This window comes from Oncorhynchus mykiss, chromosome 24 (genome assembly GCF_057628025.1).
Source record: "Oncorhynchus mykiss isolate SJ-2025 chromosome 24, ASM5762802v1, whole genome shotgun sequence".
NCBI classification, from domain to species: Eukaryota; Metazoa; Chordata; class Actinopteri; order Salmoniformes; family Salmonidae; genus Oncorhynchus; species Oncorhynchus mykiss.
In genome coordinates, this window is record NC_143045.1 from 11,702,991 (window position 1) to 11,728,266 (window position 25,276).

At 42.1% G+C, this 25,276-nt stretch overlaps 1 protein-coding gene across 1 annotated transcript in view; it reads left to right on the forward strand.

Annotated features, from left to right (window-relative positions):
• The first annotated feature begins 5,645 nt into the window (after nt 1–5,645).
• The window catches only part of LOC110503736 (transmembrane protein 255B-like), a 39,291-nt gene continuing 19,660 nt past the window's right edge, over nt 5,646–25,276 (forward strand). Inside the window, exons 1-4 of the mRNA XM_090218267.1 lie at nt 5,646–6,021; nt 7,599–7,741; nt 9,097–9,159; nt 20,261–20,350. Coding sequence (XP_090074393.1) covers nt 5,961–6,021; nt 7,599–7,741; nt 9,097–9,159; nt 20,261–20,350 — 357 coding nt within the window. The 5' untranslated portion in view covers nt 5,646–5,960. The remainder of the gene's footprint in view (nt 6,022–7,598; nt 7,742–9,096; nt 9,160–20,260; nt 20,351–25,276) is intronic.

The following is a 25,276-nucleotide window of genomic DNA, read 5'->3' on the forward strand; positions in this document are numbered from 1 at the left end:
ATTGCACCAACAGTTGTTGCCTTCTCACCAAGCTGCTTGCCTATTGTCCTGTAGCCCATCCCAGCCTTGTGCAGGTCTACAATTTTATCCCTGATGTCCTTACACAGCTGTCTGGTCTTGGCCATTGTGGAGAGGTTGGAGTCTGTTTGATTGAGTGTGTGGACAGGTGTCTTTTATACAGGTAACGAGTTGCAAACAGGTGCAGTTAATACAGGTAATGAGTGGAGAACAGGAGGGCTTCTTAAAGAAAAACTAACAGGTCTGTGAGAGCCGGAATTCTTACTGGTTGGTAGGTGATCAAATACTTATGTCATGCAATAAAATGCTAATTAATTACCTAAAAATCATACAATGTGATTTTCTGGATTTTTGTTATAGATTCCGTCTCTCACAGTTGAAGTGTACCTATGATAAAAATTACAGACCTCTACATGCTTTGTAAGTAGGAAACACTGCCGATTTGGCAGGTTTATCAAATACTTGTTCTCCCCACTTTATTTGCATGCTATTTGTCTATTGAAGAAAAAATAACACAAGCAACAGAGTACAACCAGAGCATAAAAAAAGTAGCATTAAGTGGACAAAAGAAGAAGAAACACCTGCAACCTTTCACTGCAACCTGTTGAGAGGGAATACTATTCATTGGGTGTGACAGACAGTTCCTGTAGTGAAGCCTCTCTCTCTAACATAAAGGTGTATTATAAAGGTTTTGTCAAATTTCAGCCAGTGGTTTAGAAATTAGCGCTCACGAGCTAAAACAGGTCCCCGAAAATTGTGCACAATTGTGTACAACGTCATCCATTTCGTATATACAGTATGTTATGTCCTGCAAAAAAAAAGGGATTTTATACTAAACAAAAACATTATCGCAACATGCAACAATTTCAAAGATTGGACTGAGTTACAGTTCATATGAGGAAATCAGTCAATTTAAATAAATTCATTAGGCCCTAATCTATTGATTTCACATGACTGGGAATACAGATATGCATCTGTTGGTCACATACACCTTTAAAAACATGGGCCTCACAATGGGCCTCAGGATCTCGTCACTGTATTTCTGTTCATTCAAATTGCCATAGATAAAATGCAATTGTGTTTGTTGTCTAGCTTATGCCTGCCCATACCATAACCCCACTGCCACCATGGGGCACTCTGTTCCCATCATTCCATCATTGACATCAGCAAACTGTTCATCCACACAACACCATACACGTGGTCTGCGGTTGTGAGTCTGGTTAGACGTACTGCAAATTCTCTAAAATGATGTTGGAGGCGGCTTATGGTAGAGAAATTAATGTTCAATTCTCAGACGATAGCTCTGGTGGACATTCCTGCAGTCAGCATGCCAATTGCACACTCCTTCAAAACATGAGACGTTTGTTGCATTCTGTTGTGTGTTGTACCCAGCACAAGGTGCACCTGTGTAATGATCATGCTACTTGATCAGCTTCTTGATTTACCACACCTGTCAGGTGGATGGATAATTTTGGCAAATGAGAAATGCTCACTAACAGGGATGTAAACAAATTTGTGCGCAAAATCTGAGAGAATTAAGGCTTTTATAAGTATGGAACACTTCTGGGATCTTTTATTTCAGCTCATGAAACATAGGACCAACACTTTTGGGTTTATATTTTTGTTCCGTGTACAGTATATGTTACGGATTCCAATTCAGAAATATGTTATGAATTTGTAAGTGCTTAAGATCCCATTCAATCTCTTTAAGCCTCGCCTGTACTGTATCTCACCTCACCTCTGTGTTCCTAAGATAGGAAGAGGACCCTTGGTCTCAACCCGACCCCACTGCGAAGAAAGGAAACATCAGTCTCAACGTCAACAGTGAAGAGGTGACTCCGGGATGCTGGCCTTCTAGGCAGAGTTGCGAAGAAAAAACCACATCTCACTGGCCAATAAAAAGAAACGATTAAGATGGGCAAAGGAACACAGACACTGGACAGAGGGACTCTGCCTAGAAGGCCAGCATCCCAGAGTCGCCTCTTCACTGTTGACTTTGAGACTGGTGTTTTGCGGGTACTATTTATTGAAGCTACCAGTCCAGGACTTGTGAGGCGTCTGTTTCTCAAACTAGACACTCTAACGTACAGTACTTGTCCTCTTGCTCAGTTGGGCACCGGGGCCTCCCACTCTTCTTTCTATTCTGGTTAGAGCCAGTTTGTGCTGTTCTGTGAAGGGAGTAGTACACAGCGTTGTACGAGATTTTCAGTTTCCAGCTCCAATACTCATTTACAACATTAACAATGTCTACACTGTATTTCTAATCAATTTGACGTTATCTTAATGGACAAAAAAGTGCTTCTCTTTCAAAAACAAGGACATTTCTAAGTGACCCCAAACTTTTAAATGGTAGTGTAGTTGCCATTGCACTCAAGCAAGGTCCATCCACAGTGAGACTAATGCGCAGGCGTACTAATAACAGAGTGATGGCGCCATAATAAAATAAATATAGGGATACTTAAAACATTAACTTTTCTTTAAAGACAAATAAAACATCAACAAAATAATTCAAATGTCCCAAGTATTATTTAAGTTACCAATTGCAAATGGGTTGTGTGACAAGTTTATATTTTTTATTACTTAAGCTACCACTTTCCATTGCTGAGTGCCTGTGGGAGCACAAGACCGGATGCTCCCTTTTTAGTCATAGTCAGCAAGCTGTTCCTTTGTGGTTACCCCATAATCCGCTGGATTCTCTGTGCTTGAATACGTTCATTGATGCTGCTAATCTCAAGACAAAGTATTTTCTCTGTGACATACTTGGTTGACTTGACAGCATCAACTAAGGAGCAGTTGTCAGTGACAAACTGCAGGTAGAATGTTCCGTTTTGTCTCACCAGTGGTAAACTCTGAGGACAGAGGTGCCAGAAGGATGGCATTGTCAATTCCATCCACAAGAGCAAGGGTTTCTCCAGCAACTGTGTTTCGGACAGCCCTTCTAATCCTTTTTGACTGCCAACAGATAGGTGAAAATCTTCCTCCTTCACCCATTAACACGATTACATGTCCACCTTGTGTGTCTCCATCTGTAAGGTTCCCTAGCGAAGCATCACTGAAGACAACTAGTTTCAGAGAGTCATCTTTTCCAACATGCTGAAACTTTAGAGTCAATGGTTTGTACAGTGACGTGCTTTGTGTTGGATGCTAAGTTGCAGCCATCAACTATTACATCAGGTCTACTCTGTCTAGCAATCAATGGAATTTGACCTATCTTTGACCTCAATTGATCAGCTTCAATTCCACAGAGGGGAATTCCTTTGTATGGCACTTGAGGAATCCATGTGGATGAGTTGAAGATTATTGATATAGCTCTCCTGTTGCATCAGTATTGTTCCATCAACTGTAATAAACTCTATGCCAACATAACAATTATCATGCTCCTCACGGCCAACCTGGAAAACAGCTTTGAGGTGTGGAATCACAGTTGTAGCAAATGTCTGTGAGCCACCCCAGATGAAGTCATCAACATGACAGGCAAGTATTCCAGTCACACTGCAGTCTTGATCAAGCCAATAGAAGACTGTAGGATCCACTTGTGACATTTTTCCATTGTTGCCTTGACTTTGTTGTACCAGTAGAGTGATGCATCTGCCTGGCCATGCACAAATTGTTTTAGTTTCCACAGTGTTCCTTCGCTCCTAGCTTCAGGGGAGGTCGGATGTGAATGTTCCTTGACAGCTCTGTTCCCTGGAAAAATGCAGATTTTATGTCTATTGAATGAAGTTTCAGTTTTTCTGGCAGATCACTGTCAGCAGCAATCTGAGTGACTGAGGTGCATGTCATGAGTTCTTTAGCAGACAGCTCCTCAAAACCTCTAGCCACTAGATGTGCTCCAGTTAAGGATTCTTTAGAGGTACACACCCACCTTGTTGAGACACATTTTTGGCCAATGTCTTTGACTTCCTCAAACACTCAATTTTTCCTCCAATTACTAAGCTCATCTAGTTTAGCTGAGTCAAATGACGTCTTTTACTTCAAGTACATCATCATTTTGAATGTCATTCTGTTTTTCTCGATTTTCCATTGGTTCAATTCTGAGATTATCTACAAATAACAGGTCAGCTGACCCTGTTCTACCAGAAAGTGTACTTAGTTCAGAGTACTGAAAGTTGTACCAGTTCTGTTCCTTTGGCTTTTGCTGCCCGTCCAATGACGGAATGTGGAATACCTCTTTCTCTGTTCAGTTTGTCCAGTTTTCAAATTGGAACAACCATGTTTTTCAATTTTCGCCAAAAATGACATACCCAAATCTAACTGGCAGGAGCTCAGGACCTGAAGCAAGGATACGCATATTCTTGATACCACTTGAAAGGAAACACTTTGAAGTTTGTGGAAATGTGAAATTAATGTAGGATAATGTTATTTTGTATCAAGACTGCCCAAATGTGCCTAATTGGTTTATTAATAACTTTTCAAGTTCATAGCTGAGCACTCTCCTCAAACAATAGCATGGTATTATTTTATTTGACCTTTATTTAACTAGGCAAGTCAGTTAAGAAGAAATTATTTTCAATGACAGCCTAGTGGGTTAACTGCCTATTCAGGGGCAGAATGACAGATTAGTACCTTGTCAGCTCGGGGGTTTGAACTTGCAACCTTCCGGTTACTAGTCCAACGCTCTAACCACTAGGCTACCCTGCCGCCCTTTCACTGTAATATCTACTGTAAATTGGACAGTGCAGTTAGATTAACAATAACGTAAGCTTTCTGCCAATATCAGATATCTCCATGTCTTGGGAAATGTTAATGTTACTTACAACCTCATGCTAATTGCATTAGCCTACATTAGCTCAACATCCCGAGGGGGACCCACCAATCACGTGGCTGTTGTTGAATATTTTCCTCATTTGAACCCTCAACAATATTTGCTCATGCTCCAGATACTCAACTAGTCTAAAGAAGGCCAGTTTTATTTCTTCTTTAATCAGAACAACAGTTTTCAGCTGTGCTAACATAATTGCAAAATGGTTTTCTAATGATCAATTAGCCTTTTAAAATGATCAACTTGGATTAGCTAACACAACGTGCCATTGGAACACAGGAGTGATGGTTGCTGATAATGGGCCTCTGTACACCTATGTAGATATTCAAAAAACAATCTGACGTTTCCAGCTCCAATAGTCATTTACAACATTAACAATGTCTTCACTGTATTTCTGATCAATTTGATGTTATTTTAATGGACAAAAAAGTAGCTTTTCTTTCAAAAACAAGGACATTTCTAAGTGGCCCCAAACTTTTGAATGGTAGTGTATATATGACAACTCTCACCTTTCCCATGTGCTAAATCTGTACATTATCATATCACCTCTAAACCAGTGATATTTTTTCAAGATTAATATCCAATAATGTAACACACGAGTACATATACATTATATACAATAATATTGATCTCTAGACTCTAAGCAGAACCACAGAGGAAAGTGGGAGAGGGAGTGGGTCACGTTCATAATTAAAATACAAAAAAAAGATTACATCCATGATGAATAGATTCATGATGTTTAATCTAAAACGCATGTAGGTTATTCTTAATTTTAGTTAAACATCTCAAGGTATAGTACTGTAGGTTTGTAAAAGTAGCCTATACAATTTCTCATAAGATTAGCGTTTGTTTTTTTTAATCGGCCACCTGAATAAACAAGAAAAGCATTCACGGTGAGATTCAGTGACTTAAGAAGAAAACGCCTATTATTAGGCTAGTCCTTTTGTAATAAAGGAGCAGCGCATCCTCGCAGTTGTAGGCTAGAAAAGGGATCTTACGCGTGCTTATTTGGGGAACACGTTTGCCAACCGTGCGCGCAGTGCTCTTATAAAACATTTGAAGAGCTCCATGCGCAACAGACCGTACGGAGGTGTTCTGAAATCAGCACATCCGACGTAGCCCCTTGGCTCACTCAGGGATATTGTGGATATTATACTCCGTGGAGCATCCGTTTGGTAGCATGACAAACGGGGCCATTCGGGACGCAGAGGATCGGGAGAAGCCCCCTCTCAGTCAAGCAGGTGGGCTATGGAGTTCAATCATTCAATGTGTGTTTATTCGGCTGTTTAGCCTATACTGTGAATTAGTGTAGGCTACTGTATTTGAATTAGGCTACTGTTTGAATTAGGCCTACTGTTTTACCATATTATGCTTTGTAAATTATGACAGCATCAATTAAATAGCTTAGTTGAAAGGATTTCGTTTTGGGCAAGTAAAATGCAAGTGGTTTTTGTCTGTATACATGAAGGCTATACAAGTTATATGCTTATTTAAAAACATTATTTGTTCTTTTTGACATAACCTATAATCTCCAAAGTAGTTTAGCCTAATCATTAATCAAATAAATAAATATATTACATTTATTTGCAGGTTTAACTGTATTTTTTAAGATTTACTATGATTTTCTGCATTGGACCTTATTCTATTTTGAGACCTGCCAATTGAAAGAACGATGACTGACGTGTAACTCATGTACTGATCTCGATGGGAGATTTTTACATGATCGCAAATTAGAATTCGGCCCATAGTATAATAAACACAATCTACTCTCTGTCTGAGGGTTTTTCATATGTATTCTCTATACTGTCCTTTCAGTATGTCAGTCCGCACAATAAATGAGCCCTTAATACATCTTAAATGTAATTATTACCATCATATTAATCATCCTTATTATTTTGAAAATAATAAATCATGGACTGGAGCATATCTGCTCCCTCTGTGCCAGAGTTCTCAGTAAAAACATGTAACTTATTTTTATTTTTTATTTTTTTATTAAAAAAAGCCCTCCTGGGTGGCACAGTGGTCTAGGGCACTGCATCGCAGTGCTAGCTGTGCCAACAGAGACTTTGGGTTCGCGCCCAGGCTCTTGTGTAGCCGGCCGCGACCGGGAGGTCCGTGGGGCGACAAACAATTGGCCTAGCGTCGTCCGGGTTAGGGAGGGTTTGGCCGGTAGGGATATCCTTGTCTCATCGCGCACTAGCGACTCCTGTGGCGGGCCGGGTGCAGTGCACGCTAGCCCGGTCGCCAGGTGCACGGTGTTTCCTCCGACACATTGGTGCGACTGGCTTCCGGGTTGGATGCGTTAGGAAGCAGTGTGGCTTGGTAGGGTTGTGTTTCGGAGGACGCATGGCTTTCGACCTTCGCCTCTCCCGAGCCCGTACGGGAGTTGTAGCGATGAGACAAGATAGTAACTACTAACAATTGGATACCACGAAAAGGGGGTAAAATTTCAAATTAAAAAAACATTATTTTTTTAATATATTTTTTTAATCATAAATGGTCCCAGCCAACATTTCCATGTGGGGCCCATATGGGTTAATGAAGGGCTGTTCCACAGGCCCCATGAGGGAAACCCAACAGGGAGTCAGGGACCCACAACATTTTGTCCTCAGTATCCTCTTTGGCCCCACATGTGGTTATGAAGCCCTACATGAGCCCACATAAAGCCCGACATGGCAATCGCATGTGGGGCCAACATGGATTCTGAGGACAAAACTTTGAGGGGTCCCAAGTGTTAGTCCAGGTGGATTAAAGAAGGGTTAAGTATACATTGTACAGGGAAATAGCATTGTGACTGAATATGCATCTGTGGGTTCAGAGCTGATGAAGAGGAGGAACAGGATGGCGATATGGCTGGTACTGGGCATGTTCTGTCTGTCCCTGGTCCTGGTCATTCTGGGGATCTACACCACCACTCGCACAGAAAGCCTTAGCATCACTGGATATGCCTCTGGAGTCATTGTAAGTACATCTTCATCATTATTATCATCATCCTCATTATTATTAAAACCATCATCATAATCATCATTATGTTAATCTGCCATTTTAGTGAAAATTGCTCACTATACATATAAGTGAACTATTAACAATAACCACATTTTCTCAAATGTTTTCTCTTTTTGTCATAAAAAGACTACACATACCTTAAGAATAAAGAAGTTGCAATGCCAAGAAGGCAGGTCTGTTATTGATGGATAGGGAAACTATGGTTTGTGAGTTGTCCACAAAACAAGATGTCTTCCAAATCATGACAATTAAAATCTCATAAATGTCGTGAGAGCTGTCATCATTCATCTTATTATAGCACATGACAGACAAACAATACATATTTCAGCTGTTATTCACACCACAGTCAGTAAATCTTTCCAGTAGATTTTATACACATTTGAAGATCGATCATTTCTAAGTGTAAAATCTCGGTTAACCCAGAACTAAAATCTTGTGTAATTGGTCAGCTGATCGATAAGTTATGGGCCCATACGTATTAACAAATTGGATCAAGAGATGGTAGAACGAGGTGCTCCACCTTCCCTCTTTGCAATTTACGGTCCGAATGTCCTCTTCCCTTTGGAAATTCGAAATATGCTAACAACTGCGAAATTGTCATTTGTCCAAATAACCAGTGACGAAAAACCCAAACGCTGGAACTACTGCGGCTCGTTATCCCATACATCCCATTCCTTTGCGTACCAGTTATTTTTTTACGTAGAACTGTCCACAAGCGATTACTAAATGTAACATAGAGAATATTGAATTAAAGTTAGATTCTGTTTTGTAGTGGTATCATAGGGTTCGGAAAGAGGGTCTACGATTCTGTGACATCATAGTAAGCGCTATTGGTTCTTATCTGTTTTTTAAAGTAGTCAATTTCTTTTTCTCAACCAAAAGGAAGTCTCACCCAATTGACTATTCGAAAATTGTGAAAATCTCAAATGGCGCTGCCCATGCTAAAACAGGCTTTGTGGCAAGTGTGCCCTCTATCCACCTCTATAAATTGTACTATTAAATTGACATGGATAAGACACAGCCATGTTGTAACAGGTACATTTTCTATTATGTCCATGTTTTAAACCTTAGCATTTCTTCTGCTGGATCACCGCAACTCTATTCTGATTTGGGGGTAACATTAGTGGAGTGATTCAACTGCACAGCTCATTGGTGCTCCCAATTCTGTAGTAGTAGTAGTCCACCAGGGAATAATCTTTCCATAAAAATAGCATCCGTTATATGCCTTTTAATAGTGCATAAAGTTCTCTACAGTAAGAGCCAACCTCTGGCATCTCTCTAACAGTGGCTGTTCTATTTGATCTCTGCAGTTGGCGTTTGGATCCTTCCTGGGTGTTCTTGGACTCTGCCTGGAGGAAAACCGAAAACAGCTGGTACATAATACTACTTCTCACTCATTTGTCACATTTGTACTGTCCTTCCTCCTGAATGGTCTCTCTCTATTTCCCTGCTTATCTCATCATGTTCTTGCCTGATCCATCTCTCTCTCTCTCTTGTCCACTTGGTTATAGTTGCAGCCATGCACAGCAGAGATGGATTTGGGTAACTCCAGGTTGTGTGCAGGCTTTTTTCCCCCCAGCCCAACATTTTAACAACTGATTTACCTGATAGTGGACCATTTGTTAAAAAAGAATGCACACCCCATGGTTGTTGCTCGCCCCTGATGCACAGTATTCACAGGGCTAATGACCAAAAGAGTAGTTTCAAAAGTGGTTACTTGGGGTTGAGTTTTGGTTTCAGTGTGTTTCCATACTGCATCTTTCAGTTAATTGTCTTTTTTATCTGTCAAAGAGAGTGGGAGGGATTAAGAATAGAGAGTGGTGTGGTATCCAAGCCACAGCCTCAGTTTGGTGTAAAAGACAGAAATATGGCCTGGCCTGTAAAACATTGAAGGAAACCCCTAAAACTCATTGGATAATAGTATTGGTCAAATCACATTTTATTTGACACATACACATGTTTAGCATGTGGTATTGAAGGTGTAGTGAAATGCTTGTTTCTAGCTCCAATAGTGTAGTAATATCTAACAATTCATAACAATTCACACAATACACACAACCTAAACATAAAAGAATGGAACGGAGGAATATATAACTTTATGAGCAATGTCGGAGTGGCATGGACTAAATACAGTAGAATAGAATACAGTATATACATATGAGATGAGTAAAGCAAAAATATGTAAATATTATTAAAGTGATTAGTGTTCCATTATTAAAGTGGCCAGTGATTTCAAGTCAAAAAATATGGGGCAGCAGCCTCTAAGGGTTACGTAACCGGGTGGAAGCCGCCTTTTGATGGCTATTTAACAGTCTGATGGCCTTAAGATAGAAGCTGTTTTTCAGTCTCTCGGTCCCAGCTTTGAGCGACATGTACTGACCTCGCCTTCTGGATGACAGTGGGGTGAACAGGCAGTGGCTCGGGCGGTTGTTGTCCTTGATGATCTTTTTGGCCTTCCTGTGACATCGGGTGCTGCAGGTGTCCCTGGAGGTAGTTTCTCCCTGTGGTTGTGGGTGGTGAAATTTCCGTAACAGGCGGTGATACAGCCCGACAGGATGCTCTCAATTGTGCATCTGTAAAAGTTTGTGAGGGTTTTAGGTGCCAAGACAAATTTCTTTATCCTCCTGAGGTTGAAGAGGTGCAGTTGCACCTTCTTCACCACACTGTCTGTGTGGGTGGACCATTTCAGATCGTCAGTGATGTGTACGCAGAGGAACTTGAAGATTTCCACTTGCTCCACTGCAGTCCTGTCGATGTGGATAGGGGCGTGCTCCCTCTGCTGTTTCCTGAAGTCCAGAATCAGCTCCTTTGTGTTGTTGACATTGCGTGAGAGGTTATTTTCCTGGCACCACTCTCCCAGGGCCCTCACCTCCTCTCTGTAGGCTGTCTCATCATTATTGGTAATCAGGACTACTACTGTTGTGTCGTCTGCAAACTTGATGATTGAATTGGAGGCGTGCGTAGTCACGCAGTCATGGGTGAACAGGGAGTACAGGAGGGGACTGAGTATGCACCCTTGTGGGGCCCCTGTGTTGAGAATCAGCGAATTAGAGGTGTTGTTTCCTACCTTCACCACCTGGGGCAGCCCGTCAGGAAGTCCAGGACCCAGTTGCACAGGGCCGGGTACAGATCCAGGGCCCTGAGCTTACTGATGAGCTTGGAGGGTACTATGGTGTTGCATGCTGAGCTATAGTCAATGAACAGCATTCTTTAATAGGCGTTCCTCTTGTCCAGATGGGATAGGGCAGTGTGCAGTGTGATGGTGATTGCATTGTCTGTGGATGTATTGGGGCAGTTAGCAAATTGAAGTGGGTCTAGGATGTCAGGTAAGGTGGAGGTGATATGATCCTTAACTAGTCTCTCAAAGCATTTCATATTGACAGACGTGAGTGCCACGGGCGATAGTCATTTAGTTTAGTTACCTTTTCTTTCTTGGGTACAGGAACAATGGTGAACATCTTGAAGCAAGTGGGGGAAAAAATTCTAGATCACCTGTACTCCACACACAGAGACACGTACAAAGCTCTCCCTCGCCCTCCATTTGGTAAATCTGACCACAACTCTATCCTGCCTGCCATCCAGGATGGCTAAGCTGCCTGCCATCCAGGACCTCTACACCAAGCGGTGTCAGATGAAGGCCCTAAAAATTGTCATAGACCCCAGCCACCCCAGTCATAGACTCTCTCTACTACTGCATGGCAAGGATCCTGGTCGGACACCATATCTACTGGTAGTCCATGGATCCGGAAGACGTGCTGCACCATGAGCTGGGCCATCTCTTTGGCAGAGGGTAGATTGGGGAGAGGAATGAAGTGGGTGGCTTTAGGAAACCAATCTATGGTAGGCCACCAAAAGACCAGGGTCCGACGGCAGCCCGGGTGGCAGGCAAGCCCGGATGAGTGGGCCCACTAGGGCAGCTGTGCGGACGGCGTCAGGAACAAACATCCGGTTATCAGGCCCCCCGGGGTTTGGCTGGGAACACTGCGACTAACAAACCTGCTTCCCTATCCCCCAGCTGAGTGCCGTTGCCAGGCACGAAGTGGGAAGGATGGTCTCCGGTTCCGGGGTTGTAGTTGTGGGGCTATAGCGGCGGGTCAGTGCATCCAGCTTGACATTCTGGCCGTGTTGAAGGCAGTCTTCCACTCGTCCTCTTCCGTATCTGCACCAGGTGGTAGGTGTTACGTAGATCCAGCTTCGAAAATATAGTGGCCCCCTGGAGCGTCTCAAAGGCAAAGGAGATGGCGGGTAGCGGTTCTTCACCGTTATCTCGTTGAGACCCCGGTAGTCAATGCACGCGCGCAGGATCTTGTCCTTCTTCTCCACAAAGAAGAACCCTGAGACGGCGGGGGAAGAAGAAGGTCGGATGAATCCTACAGCTAGGGAGTCCTCCATGTAGGTCTACATCGCCTTGGTCTCTGGGACGTCCCTGGGGCGCAGTCGTGCTTGGGAGCAGGTCAATCCCGCAGTCATAAGGTTGGTGCGGCGGAAGCGAAGTGGCTTGTTGAACATGTCCCGGAGGTCCTGGTACTCCGCGGGAATGGCGGAGCGGTCCGGGGCGACTTCCGAGCCCCCAGGAAGACATCCCGGGGCAGGTTGTGCTGACTCCAGGCAATGGGCTTGGCAGAACGATCTCCAGTAGACCAGTTAATTAGGGGAATGTGTCACTGGAGCCAGGAGAATCCCAATACCATGGGAATCTGAGGAGACTTAATGAGCAGGAACTGGATAACCTCATTGTGGTTCCCTAACACACGTAGGCTGATGGGAGTGGTGTTCTGGGTGACCCAGCCTATAGAGCGCCCGTTCAGCGCTCTAACATCCATGGGAATGGAGCGGGGCTGAGTGGGGATGCCCAGCTCGGAAGCCAGGGTAAAGTCCAAAAGGCTCTCATCGGCCCCAGGTGAGTAATCCAGATTGGTAGGGAAAAGATGCAGGGGCAGGGCTGGCAGGAATGGTCAAAACTGGGAAACAAGAAAACAGGAACTATAGCAAAGACAGGAGCAAGGGAAAATGCTGGTAGGCTGTTTGTCTGGCAACAGACAAACAGAGAACACAGGTATAAATACACAGGGGAAGATGGGCAACACCTGGATGGGTGTGGAGACAATCACAAAGACGGGTGAAACAGATCAGGGTGTGACACCCATGGTACTCTCTGTTCTGTTGTGTTGACTCTCCACCTCATACAGCAGGACTAATGATTAACAAGTTAGAGAAGATGGACAGGTGTGTGTGTGTGTATATATATATATATATATATATATATATATATATATGTATGTATGTATGTATGTATGTGTGTGTGTGTGTGTGTGTGTGTGTATATATATATGTATGTATATGGATATTGATGAGTACATGTGGGGCTGCTCCATGCCATCTTTATCCAGCAGAAGAAAACACTGTTTAAAAGGAGGCAGATACTGAGTGTATGAACAGAAAGCAACTCGTTAGGTCGATGGGAGATGGAGAGAGTGAGGGGACCTCAGCACAGATGAGAAAATGTGCCTGGCTTGGAAAGTATCTCAATGCCTGCAGTGTAGACACACACACACACACACACACACACACACACACACTCACACAAGATGTTCTTCTGTTATCAATACATTTTACCACAGTTTTCTTGGAATTTGGAAAAATTGTAAACATTTGCGAGTTTGTAATATGAAGTAAAGGAGTCTGCAGCTAATTATTCTCACCTGCTAATTTCTGTCTCTTGTTACGGTTCTTGTAATTGTATAAGAAAACAAGAATATTTCCAATTAAAATCACAATAAATGTTAAAGAAGGGAGGGGGGGAGCATTCCAGGTGATTACCTCATGAAGCTGGTTGAGAGAATGCCAAGAGTTTGCAAAGCTGTCATCAAGGCAAAGGGTGGCTACTTTGAAGAATCTCAAAATACAAAATATATTTTGATATGTTTAACACTTCTTTGGTTACTACATGTGTTGATGTCTTCACTATTATTCTACAATGTAGAAAACAGTAAAAATAAAGAGAACGGTAGTGCACTACAGTGCCTTCAGAATGTACAGTGCATTGCGAAAGTATTCGGCCCCCTTGAACTTTGCGACCTTTTGCCACATTTCAGGCTTCAAACATAAAGATATAAAACTGTATTTTTTTGTGAAGAATCAACAACAAGTGGGACACAATCATGAAGTGGAACGACATTTATTGGATATTTCAAACTTTTTTAACAAATCAAAAACTGAAAAATTGGGCGTGCAAAATTAAAATTATTTAAGTTAATACTTTGTAGCGCCACCTTTTGCTGCGATTACAGCTGTAAGTCGCTTGGGGTATGTCTCTATCAGTTTTGCACATCGAGAGACTGAATTGTTTTCCCATTCCTCCTTGCAAAACAGCTCGAGCTCAGTGAGGTTGGATGGAGAGCATTTGTGAACAGCAGTTTTCAGTTCTTTCCACAGATTCTCGATTGGATTCAGGTCTGGACTTTGACTTGGCCATTCTAACACCTGGATATGTTTATTTTTGAACCATTCCATTGTAGATTTTGCTTTATGTTTTGGATCATTGTCTTGTTGGAAGACAAATCTCCGTCCCAGTCTCAGGTCTTTTGCAGACTCCATCAGGTTTTCTTCCAGAATGGTCCTGTATTTGGCTCCATCCATCTTCCCATCAATTTTAACCATCTTCCCTGTCCCTGCTGAAGAAAAGCAGGCCCAAACCATGATGCTGCCACCACCATGTTTGACAGTGGGGATGGTGTGTTCAGGGTGATGAGCTGTGTTGCTTTTACGCCAAACATAACGTTTTGCATTGTTGCCAAAAAGTTCAATTTTGGTTTCATCTGACCAGAGCACCTTCTTCCACATGTTTGGTGTGTCTCCCAGGTGGCTTGTGGCAAACTTTAAACAACACTTTTTATGGATATCTTTAAGAAATGGCTTTCTTCTTGCCACTCTTCCATAAAGGCCAGATTTGTGCAATATACGACTGATTGTTGTCCTATGGACAGAGTCTCCCACCTCAGCTGTAGATCTCTGCAGTTCATCCAGAGTGATCATGGGCCTCTTGGCTGCATCTCTGATCAGTCTTCTCCTTGTATGAGCTGAAAGTTTAGAGGGACGGCCAGGTCTTGGTAGATTTGCAGTGGTCTGATACTCCTTCCATTTCAATATTATCGCTTGCACAGTGCTCCTTGGGATGTTTAAAGCTTGGGAAATCTTTTTGTATCCAAATCCGGCTTTACACTTCTTCACAACAGTATCTCGGACCTGCCTGGTGTGTTCCTTGTTCTTCATGATGCTCTCTGCGCTTTTAACGGACCTCTGAGACTATCACAGTGCAGGTGCATTTATACGGAGACTTGATTACACACAGAGGTGGATTGTATTTATCATCATTAGTCATTTAGGTCAACATTGGATCATTCAGAGATCCTCACTGAACTTCTGGAGAGAGTTTGCTGCACTGAAAGTAAAGGGGCTGAATAATTTTGCATGCCCAATTTTTCAGTTTTTGATTTGTTAAAAAAGTTTGAAATATCCAATAAATGTCGTTCCACTTCATGATTGTGTCCCACTTGTTGTTGATTCTTCACAAAAAAATACAGTTTTATATCTTTATGTTTGAAGCCTGAAATGTGGCAAAAGGTCGCAAAGTTCAAGGGGGCCGAATACTTTCGCAATGCACTGTATTTACACCCCTCGACTTTTCCCACATTTTGTTGTGTTACAGCCTGAATTTAAAATAGATTAAATTGAGATTTTTTTTGTCACTAGCCAACACACATACCTCATAATGTCAAAGTAGAATTAGGTTTTTCTAAATTGTTACAAGTGAATGAAAAGAAAAATCTGAAATATCTTGGGTCAGTAAGTATTCAACCCCTTTGTTATGGCAAGAATAAATAAGTTCAGGAGTAACAATTTCCTTAACAATTCACATAATAAGTTCCATGGATTCACTCTGTGCGCAATAATATTGTTGAACATGATTTTTGAATTACTACCTCATCTCTGTACCCCACACATACAATTATCTGTAAGGTCCCTTATTCGAGCAGTGAATATCAAACACAGATTCAACCACAAAGACCAGGAAGTATTTCCAATGCCTCGCAAAGAAGGGCACCCATTGGTAGATTTGACAGAAAAACATGCAAGTAGTCCGGGTAGCCATTTGATTACCTGTTCAGGAGTCTTATGGCTTCAGGGGAAAAAAAATGAGAAGCCTTTGAGAAGCCTTTTTGTCCTAGACTCGGCACTCAGGTACCGCTTGCCATGCAGTAGTAGAGAGAGCAGTCTATGACTGGGGTGACTGGGGTTTTTGACAGTTTAGGGCCTTCCTCTGACACCTCCTGGTGTAGAGGTCCTGGATGGCAGGCAGCTTAGCCCCCGTGATGTACTGGGCCATACGCACTACCCTCTGTAGTGCCTTGCGGTCAGAGGCCGAGCAATTGCCGTACCATGCAGTGATGCAACCAGTCAGGATGCTCTCGATGTTGCAGCTGTAGAACCTTTTGAGGATCTCAGGACCCATGCCAACACTTTTTAGTTTCCTGAGGGGGAATAGGCTTTGTCGTGCCCTCTTCACGGCTGTCTTGGTGTGTTTGGCCCATTCTAGTTTGTTGTTGATGTGGACACCGAGGAACTTGAAGCTCTCAACCTGCTTCACTACAGCCCCGTCGATGAGAATGGGGGCGTGCTGGGGCCTCCTTTTCCTGTAGTCCACAATCATCTCCTTAGTCTTGGTTACGTTGAGAGATAGGTTGTTATTCTGGCACCACACGGCCAGGTCTCTGACCTCCTCCCTATAGGCTGTCTCGTCGTTGTCTGTGATCAGGCCAACCACTGTTGTGTTGTCTGCGAACTTAATGATGGTGTTGGAGTCGTGCCTGGCCATGCAGTCGTGGGTGAACAAGGAGTACAGGAGGGGACTGAGCACGCACCCCTGTGGAGCTCCAGTGTTGAGGATTAGCGTGGCAGATGTGTTGCTACCTACCCTCACCACCTCATGGCGGCCCGTCAGGAAGTCCAGGATCCAGTTGCAGAGGGAGGTGTTTAGTCCCAGGATTCTTAGCTTAGTGATGAGCTTTGAGGGTGTTATGGTGTTGAACTTTGAGCTGTAGTCAATGAATAGCATTCTCACATAAGGGTTCCTTTTGTCCAGTTGGGAAAGGGCAGTGTGGAGTGCAATAGAGATTGCATCATCCGTGGATCTGTTTGGGCAGTATGCAAATTGGAGTGGGTCTAGGGTTTCTGGGATAATAGTGTTGATGTGAGCCATGACCAACCTTTCAAAGCACTTCATGGCTACGGACGTGAGTGCTACGGGTCAATAGTCATTTAGGCAGGTTGCCTTTGTGATCTTGGGCACAGGGACTATGGGGGTCTGCTTGAAACCTGTTGGTATTACAGACTCAGTCAGGGACATGTTGAAAATATCAGTGAACACACCTGCCAGGATTCTACTCAGACCCATACTCTACACAGACTGGTGCGCCATAACCAATCAGAGCTGCAGTATCCCTATATACAAACAGACTATTGTCATATATGGATCTATGCCATTCACTTTGAACTGGACTGTGTTAACAGCATGAGTGGGGCAAAGTAGATGTGCTTGTTTTGAGATCAAAGCAAGAGCTGCATGTAGCCAGGTGTGCACATTTGTTAATATTCTTTGCTAGTAAGTGAGTTATTAGCCCAGTTATAGCCAATTTCTAGTCAGCAATGGGGGAGTGGTTGCTTCCTACAAGAACACAAAACATGTACATTTCTAGCCATCTTTGAAAAGCAAGACAGGTAAATAGCTTTTTTCTGGATTAAAGGGGCATTGTTGTATTTTGAGACAGGCTTGAATAAGCTAAGTAGCCAATAGACAGAGAGTATCATAGTTTATCTAATTCTTTGTTATAATTTTTTATTTTTTTTATTTTTTATTTTTACCTTTATTTAACCAGGTAGGCAAGTTGAGAACAAGTTCTCATTTACAATTGCGACCTGGCCAAGATAAAGCAAAGCAGTTCGACAGATACAACAACACAGAGTTACACATGGAGTAAAACAAACATACAGTCAATAATAAAGTATAAACAAGTCTATATACAATGTGAGCAAATGAGGTGAGAAGGGAGGTAAAGGCAAAAAAAGGCCTTGGTGGCAAGGTAAATACAATATAGCAAGTAAAACACTGGAATGGTAGTTTTGCAATGGAAGAATGTGCAAAGTAGAAATAAAAATAATGGGGTGCAAAGGAGCAAAATAAATAAATAAATTAAATACAGTTGGGAAAGAGGTAGTTGATAGGGCTAAATTATATGTGGGCTATGTACAGGTGCAGTAATCTGTGAGCTGCTCTGACAGTTGGTGCTTAAAGCTAGTGAGGGAGATAAGAGTTTCCAGTTTCAGAGATTTTTGTAGTTCGTTCCAGTCATTGGCAGCAGAGAACTGGAAAGAGAGGCGGCCAAACTGGTATGGGAATAATAATTAATTACATTTTGTAAAGTGGTTTCTTGCATCAAACAACACATTTTCAGTCACCTCCTTGTCTGAAGGACAAGTGGATAAACAGGTTAATGTCAAGCCCTGCATGTTTTTTTCAAAGTGTCATGAATGTAGGCCTACATTGAACACCACACATTGTCTGCTACTGTAGGATGAATGATAGAACAGCTATTTCCATGTGAAAATGTTGCATTTTCTTTAATGGTAGGCCACTCTGATAGGCCTAGATTATGATCAAATAGCCACTGTTATAACTATAACTTAAAGCGGGTACAGCCTCAGTGTTCACAGTAAACGCATGCCAGAAGTTGCATTGAATTTTCAAAACTTTTAAGTTTGAGCTCAGCTCAGCAGACCTGAAATTTGCTCAGTGCCGAAACATTGATTATGGTTATGCTTGTAATCGTTAAGGACTGGGGAGTTTTTCAGGTTAAAAAATAAACGGAATGGAGCTAAGCACAGACAAAATCCTACAGGAAAACCTGCCTCAATCTGCTTTCCACCAGACACTGGGAGATTAATTCAAATTTCAACAGGACAATAACCTAAAACACAATGCCAGATCTACACTGGAGTTGCTTACCAAGAAGACAGTGAATGTTCCTGAGCGGTTCCAGTTTTTACTTAAATTGACTTCAAAATATATGACAAGATCTGACAATGGTTGACTAGCAATGATCAAAAACCATTTTGACAGAGCTTGAAGAATAATGGGCAAATATTGCACAATCCAGGTGTGGAATGCTCTTATAGACTTACCCAGAAAGACTCACAGCTGTAATTGCTGCCAGAGGTGCTTCTACAAAGTATTGACCCAGGGATGTGAATACGTATGTAGATTTGATATTTCATTTTCAATAAATTTGCAAACATTTCTAAAAACATCCTTTCACTTTGTGATGATGTGGTATTATGTGTAGATGGGTAAAAAAAAAATTTTTTTTTGTTGAATTCGGGCTATAACACAACAAAACACGGAATACGTCAAGCGGTATGAACACTTTCTGAAGGCACTGTGTACAGTATATATTGAGATCTGGACGCGTACCCATCCAGTACCTCCGTGGACAAGAACCCCTGTATTAGGGCATGTAATGGAAAAAAAATAAAAATGTTTTGCAACTGTGGAAAAATGTATTTCTTATTAGGAAGTCAATGTACTGTAGTCCCTTCCTGTTTCTGGCAGTTTTCTTCAGTTTGGTCCCTACCCACTGGGCACAGATACCATTTCAACTTCTAGTTTTGAGTTACATTTCGTTGAGATGTCATCTAATGTGACTTCAACATGAAGTCCACCATGTCATTAGATTTAAGTTAAGAGTAAAATAATATGAAATTCCCTTACGTTGATGACTTTTTGCAAATCCAATCAGTTTTCCACGTTGATCCAACGTCATCACATTGAATTCTTTGTTGAACTTAAGTGGAAACAACGTTGATGCAACCAATCGTTTCCCAGTGGGTAATGAACACATCCCAAAGCATGCTTCCCTCAGGTCCACAAACTCCCTCCCACCCCTTCCCGCATCTGTTTCTCTTTGTCTGCTGGCGGCCAAAGCTCCTTCAGACTCTCTCTCTCTCTCTCTGAGTGTGGATATTGTGTTAACACTGGGTGACATTGAGTTGAATCTGCTCAGCTATTTTGTCTGGCATAATGTCTTAAATCCATATATGCGCCCAACTGTGTTTATTGTAACAATCATTTGGTTTTCTGTCTTCATCAGATGAAATTGAAAGCTTTAAACATCTCACTGGGCACACACTGGTTGAATCAAAGTTGTTTCCATGTCATTTCAATGAAATTACCTTGAACCAACGTGGAATAGGCGTTGAATTGACATCTGTGCAAGTGGGATTGCTACAACCCACTTGGAAGGATATGCGCAGTGTACTGTCTTCCTAGTTTTGTTGTTGAACATTAGTCCTACTAGCATGTGCTCAGTCGTGTGTATGTTACTATCTTTTTGAATAATGTATTTTTCCTTTTCTCTCGAGCTTGTGGCGTCCATTGTTTTCCTCAGCTTCGGAATCATTGCCTCCTTCCTGTGTCTGGTGGTGGATGGTGTCTTCATCGTTTTCAACATGGTGAGTCACGTTGCTGCTCCATGTGTGTCTTTCAGCAATATTAGGAGGAAAACAACTCATTTGTTTCTCATTTATTCTGTCGGCAGTAGGCTTGATCTCAGTTTCTCTTCCCCCAGTCTCTGATCTTGATGTCATGTATGAGAGTGTTTGTAAGAATAGCTATGATATAAGTGTTCATGCATGAGTGTTTCAATGTGTGAGGATGGACATTGACCCACCCTGTCTGTAATGTTGACGGCAGATTGATGGAGCCTCACTCCCTGTGGATGAGTGTGATCATGAGAAACCTTTGGGTGAGAGAGCTTCCTCTCCCCCCATTTCAACCCAACCGAAAATTTCACACAAGATCAAATGTTCCATTTGCCATGCCAAATGGCACAATATGCCGAAACTGTAATACTTGCAATAAACTTTAAAACACATTTAAATCTCAAAGTGGAACAATGCAATGCAATATAATATTAATGTGTACATTTCTAGGAAAATGGCAAGATGCAAAGGACCCATGGTCCAGAATTGTACCTACACAGTATATCTGCCTGCCGGCATCTTTGTCCGTGTTAGTATGTAGTGGGAGGAAGGCTGGGGAACCCAGCAGGCAAGTTATTTTATTAGACCAGTGATCCCAAAGCTTCAGCTTGGAATGTTTGCCTCTATCAAAGCCCTATTAAAAAAATCTAAAGAAACCAAAAGTGAATTGTAAAATACAAAGCATCAATAATACCCCCAAATGAACAAGGTAGACAATATATTATGCATCTAAGTGAGTGTTTTCTTATGCTTTTTTCTATGTAATGATGTAAATTATGTAAATTACGCAATTCTTCTGTTTTTCTCTAAACTGTGAGCAAGAAAGTAAAAGCAGACAGAAATAAGTATTTGGATATAGCAGCCTGGTCTCATAGACTAGGCATAACATAGTAAATGTAAGTCATTGACACCCAAATTAGTATGATATGTTAGGTTTGGTATGGTTACAGAAAGGTTACTTAAAGCAAAAATGAAAGATGGTTGGTTGGGGGGAATGTGTGGGCGTATAACATGACTATTTAGCAACCCAAAGGTTGCGTGTTCAAATTTAATCACGTACAACATTTTTGCATTTTAGCTAATTAGCAACTACTTACTCCTTTATAGCTACTTTGCAACTACTTAGCATATTAGCTAACCCTTCCCCTAACCCGAACCATATCCCTTTTAGCTAACCCTTCCCCTAACCCTAACCATATCCCTTTTAGCTAACCCTTCCACTAACCCTATCCCTTTTAGCTAAACCTTCCAGTAACCCTAATCTTAACCCTTCAATGTAACTCTTAACCTTAACCCTAACACCTAACCCCTAGAGCCACCTAGCTAACGTTAGCCACAACAAATTGGAATTCGTAACATATCATAACAATTGTAATTCGTGACATATCATACAAAATGGATGATGGACATCCACAAATTAATATACAGTCAATTCAGAAAGTATTCAGACCCCTTGACTTTTTCCACATTTTGTTATATTACAGCATTATCCTAAAATTAATTTAAAAAAAAATCCTCATCAATCTACACATGATACCCGATAATGACATAGCAAAAACAATTGTATTTTAAATTTAGCAAATGTATTAAAAATAAATAACATTAATACCTTCTTTTACATAAGTATTCAGACAACTTGATTGGAGTCCACTTGTGGTAAATTCAATTGGTTGGACATGATTTGGAAAGGCACACAGCTGTCTATATATGGTCCCATTTGACAGTGCATGTCAGAGCAAAAAACAAATCATGAGGTTGAAGGAATTGTCCGTAGAGCTCTGAGACAGGATTGTGTCAAGGCACAGATCTGGGGAAGAGTACCAAAACAATTCTCCAGCATTGAAGGTCCGAAGGAATAGAGTAGCCTCCATCATTCTTAAATGGAAGAAGATTGGAATCACCAAGAGTCTTCCTAGAGCTGGCCGCCCGGCCAAACTGAGTAATCAGGGGAGAATGGCCTTGGTGAGGGAGGTGACCAAGAACCCGATGCTCCAGAGATCCTCTGTGGAGATGGGAGAACCTTCCAGAAGGTCAACCATCACTGCAGCACTCCACCAATTAGGCCTGAATGGTAGAGTGGCCAGACGGAAACCACACCTCTATCTATATAAGGCACATGACAGCCCGCTTGCAGTTTTCCAAAAGGCACCTAACGACTCTCAGAACATGAGAAACAAGGTTCTCTGGTCTGATGAAACCAAGATTGAACTCTTTGGCCTGAATGCCAAGCGCCACATCTGGAGGAAACCTGGCACCATCCCTACAGTGAAGCATGGTGGTGGCAGCATCGTGCTGTGGGGATGTTTTTCAGCAGTAGGGACTGGGAGGCTAGTGTTAAGATGGCGCTGGAGAAGAAGGCGTGTGTTACGTGTTCCTATCCAATTGTGTTTTTTGTTTATTTCTTTACGTTGTAACTTATTTTGTACATAATATTGTTGCTACCATCACTTATGATCGAAAATAACTTCTGGACATCAGAACTGCGATTACTCACCACGAACTGGCAGAATCTTATTTTCCTTTAACGAGTCCGACGAGCCTGACATGAATGACATACCTCTTTCAAAGGGGACAGGCCCAGAAGAAGAGAAGAAAAATGGGCCAGAGGGTAGGCTGCCTTCTGAGAATTCGTAGGTGATCTAATAAACCCCCACTGCCTTCCATTCTACTAGCAAACGTGCAATCTTTGGAAAACAAAATCGATGACCTACGTGGAAGATCAAATTACCAACGGGACATTCAAAACTGTAATATCTTATTCTTCACAAAGTCATGGCTGAACGACGACATTATCAACATACAGCTGGCTGATTTTACACTGTATCAGCAGGATAGAACAGCGGCGTCTGGTAAGACAAGGGGCGGTGGACTATGTCTTTTTGTAAATAAAAGCTGGTGCACGATATCTAAGGAAGTCTCAAGGTTTTGCTCGCCTGAGGTAGAGTATCTCATGATAAGCTGTAGACCACACTATCTACCTGGAGAGTTTTCATCTGTATTTTTCGTAGCTGTCTACATACCATCACAGACTGAGGCTGGCACTAAGACCGCACTCCGTTAGCTGTATTCCGCCATAAGCAAACAGGAAAACGCTCACCCAGAGGCGGTGCTCCTAGTGGCCTGGGACTTTAATGCAGGCAAACTTAAATCCATTTTTCCAAATTTCTATCAGCATGTTAAATGTGCAACCAGAGGGAAAAAAAACTCTGGACCACCTTTACTCCACACACAGATATGAATAAAAAGCTCTCCCTCACCCTCCATTTGGCAAATCTGACCATAATTATATCCTCATGATTCCTGCTTACAAGCCAAAATTAAAGCAGGAAGCACCAGTGACTCGATCAATAAAAAAGTGGTCAGATGAAGCAGATGCTAAACTACAGGACTGAGCATGCACGGACAACCTGGCAAGTGTTTTCACTGACATTTTCAACCTCTCCCTGTCCGAGTCTGTAATACCAACATGTTTCAAGCAGACCACCATAGTCTCTGTGCCCAAGAACACTAAGGTAACCTGTCTAAATGACTACCAACCCATAGCACTCACATCTGTAGCCATGAAGTGCTTTGAAAGGCTGGTCATGGCTCACATCAACACCATTATCTAGAAACCGTAGACCCATTCCAATTTGCATACCGCCCCAACAGATCCACGGATGATGCAATCTCTATTGCACTCCACACTGCCCTTTCCCACCTGGACAAAAGGAACACCTATGTGAGAATGCTATTCATTGAATACAGCTCAGCGTTCAACACCATAGTGCCTTCAAAGCTCATCACTAAGCTAAGGACCCCGGGATTAAACACCTCCCCCTTCATGGCTACCCAGACTATTTGGGGCGGCAGCGTAGCCTAGTGGTTAGAGCGTTGGACTAGTAACCGAAAGGTTACAAGTTGAAATCCCCGAGCTGACAGGAAACAAATCTGTTGTTCTGCCCCTGAACAAGGCAGTTAACCCACTGTTCCTAGGCCGTCATTGAAAATAAGAATTTATTTCTTAATTAACTGACTTGCCTAGTTAAATAAAGGTAAAATAAAAAAATACAAATTTGCATTGTTGTTATCATCTATGCATAGTCACTTTAATAACTGTACCTACATGTACATATTACCTCAATTACCTCAACTAACCGGTGTCCCCCTGTATATAGTCTCGCTATTGTTAAAATCAAATCAAATCAAATTGATTTTAATGCTGCTAATTACTTGTTACTTTTATTTCAAATTCTTATATGTATTTGTATTTTTTTTTAACTGCATTGTTGGTTAGGGGCTTGTAAGTAAGCATTTCAAGGTCTAAACCAGTTGTATTTGGCGCATGTGACTAATACAATTTAATTTGATTTAATAAAGCCAGTAAAAATAGGGCATTTACCTGTTGGCAGCACACATTTCATCTAGCATATGCAATACTTTGGTAGACATATTTCAAGGCAATGGGGCTGATGGCAAGAAAATAAGGTTTATTCGAGCATTCCGTAAAAATGTGTATCATTAGTCCAGGTTTGAGGGAAAGATGAACAGAGCAAAGTATAGAGAGATCCTTGATGAAAACCTGCTCCAGAGTGCTCAGGACCTCCGACTGGGGCGAAGGTTTACCTTCCAATAGGACAATGATGCAAAGCACACAGCCAAGACAATGCAGGAGTGGCTTCGGGACAAGTAACTGAATGTCTTTGAGTGGCCCAGCCAGAGCCCGGACTTGAACCCGATTGAACATCTCTGGAGAGACCTGAAAATAGCTGTGCAGCAACACTCCCCGTCCAACCTGACAGAGCTTGAGAGGATCTGCAGAGAAAAATGTGAGAAACTCCCCAAATACAGATGTGCCATGCTTGTAACATAATACACAAGAAGACTCGAGGCTGTAATCGCTGCCAAAAGTGCTTC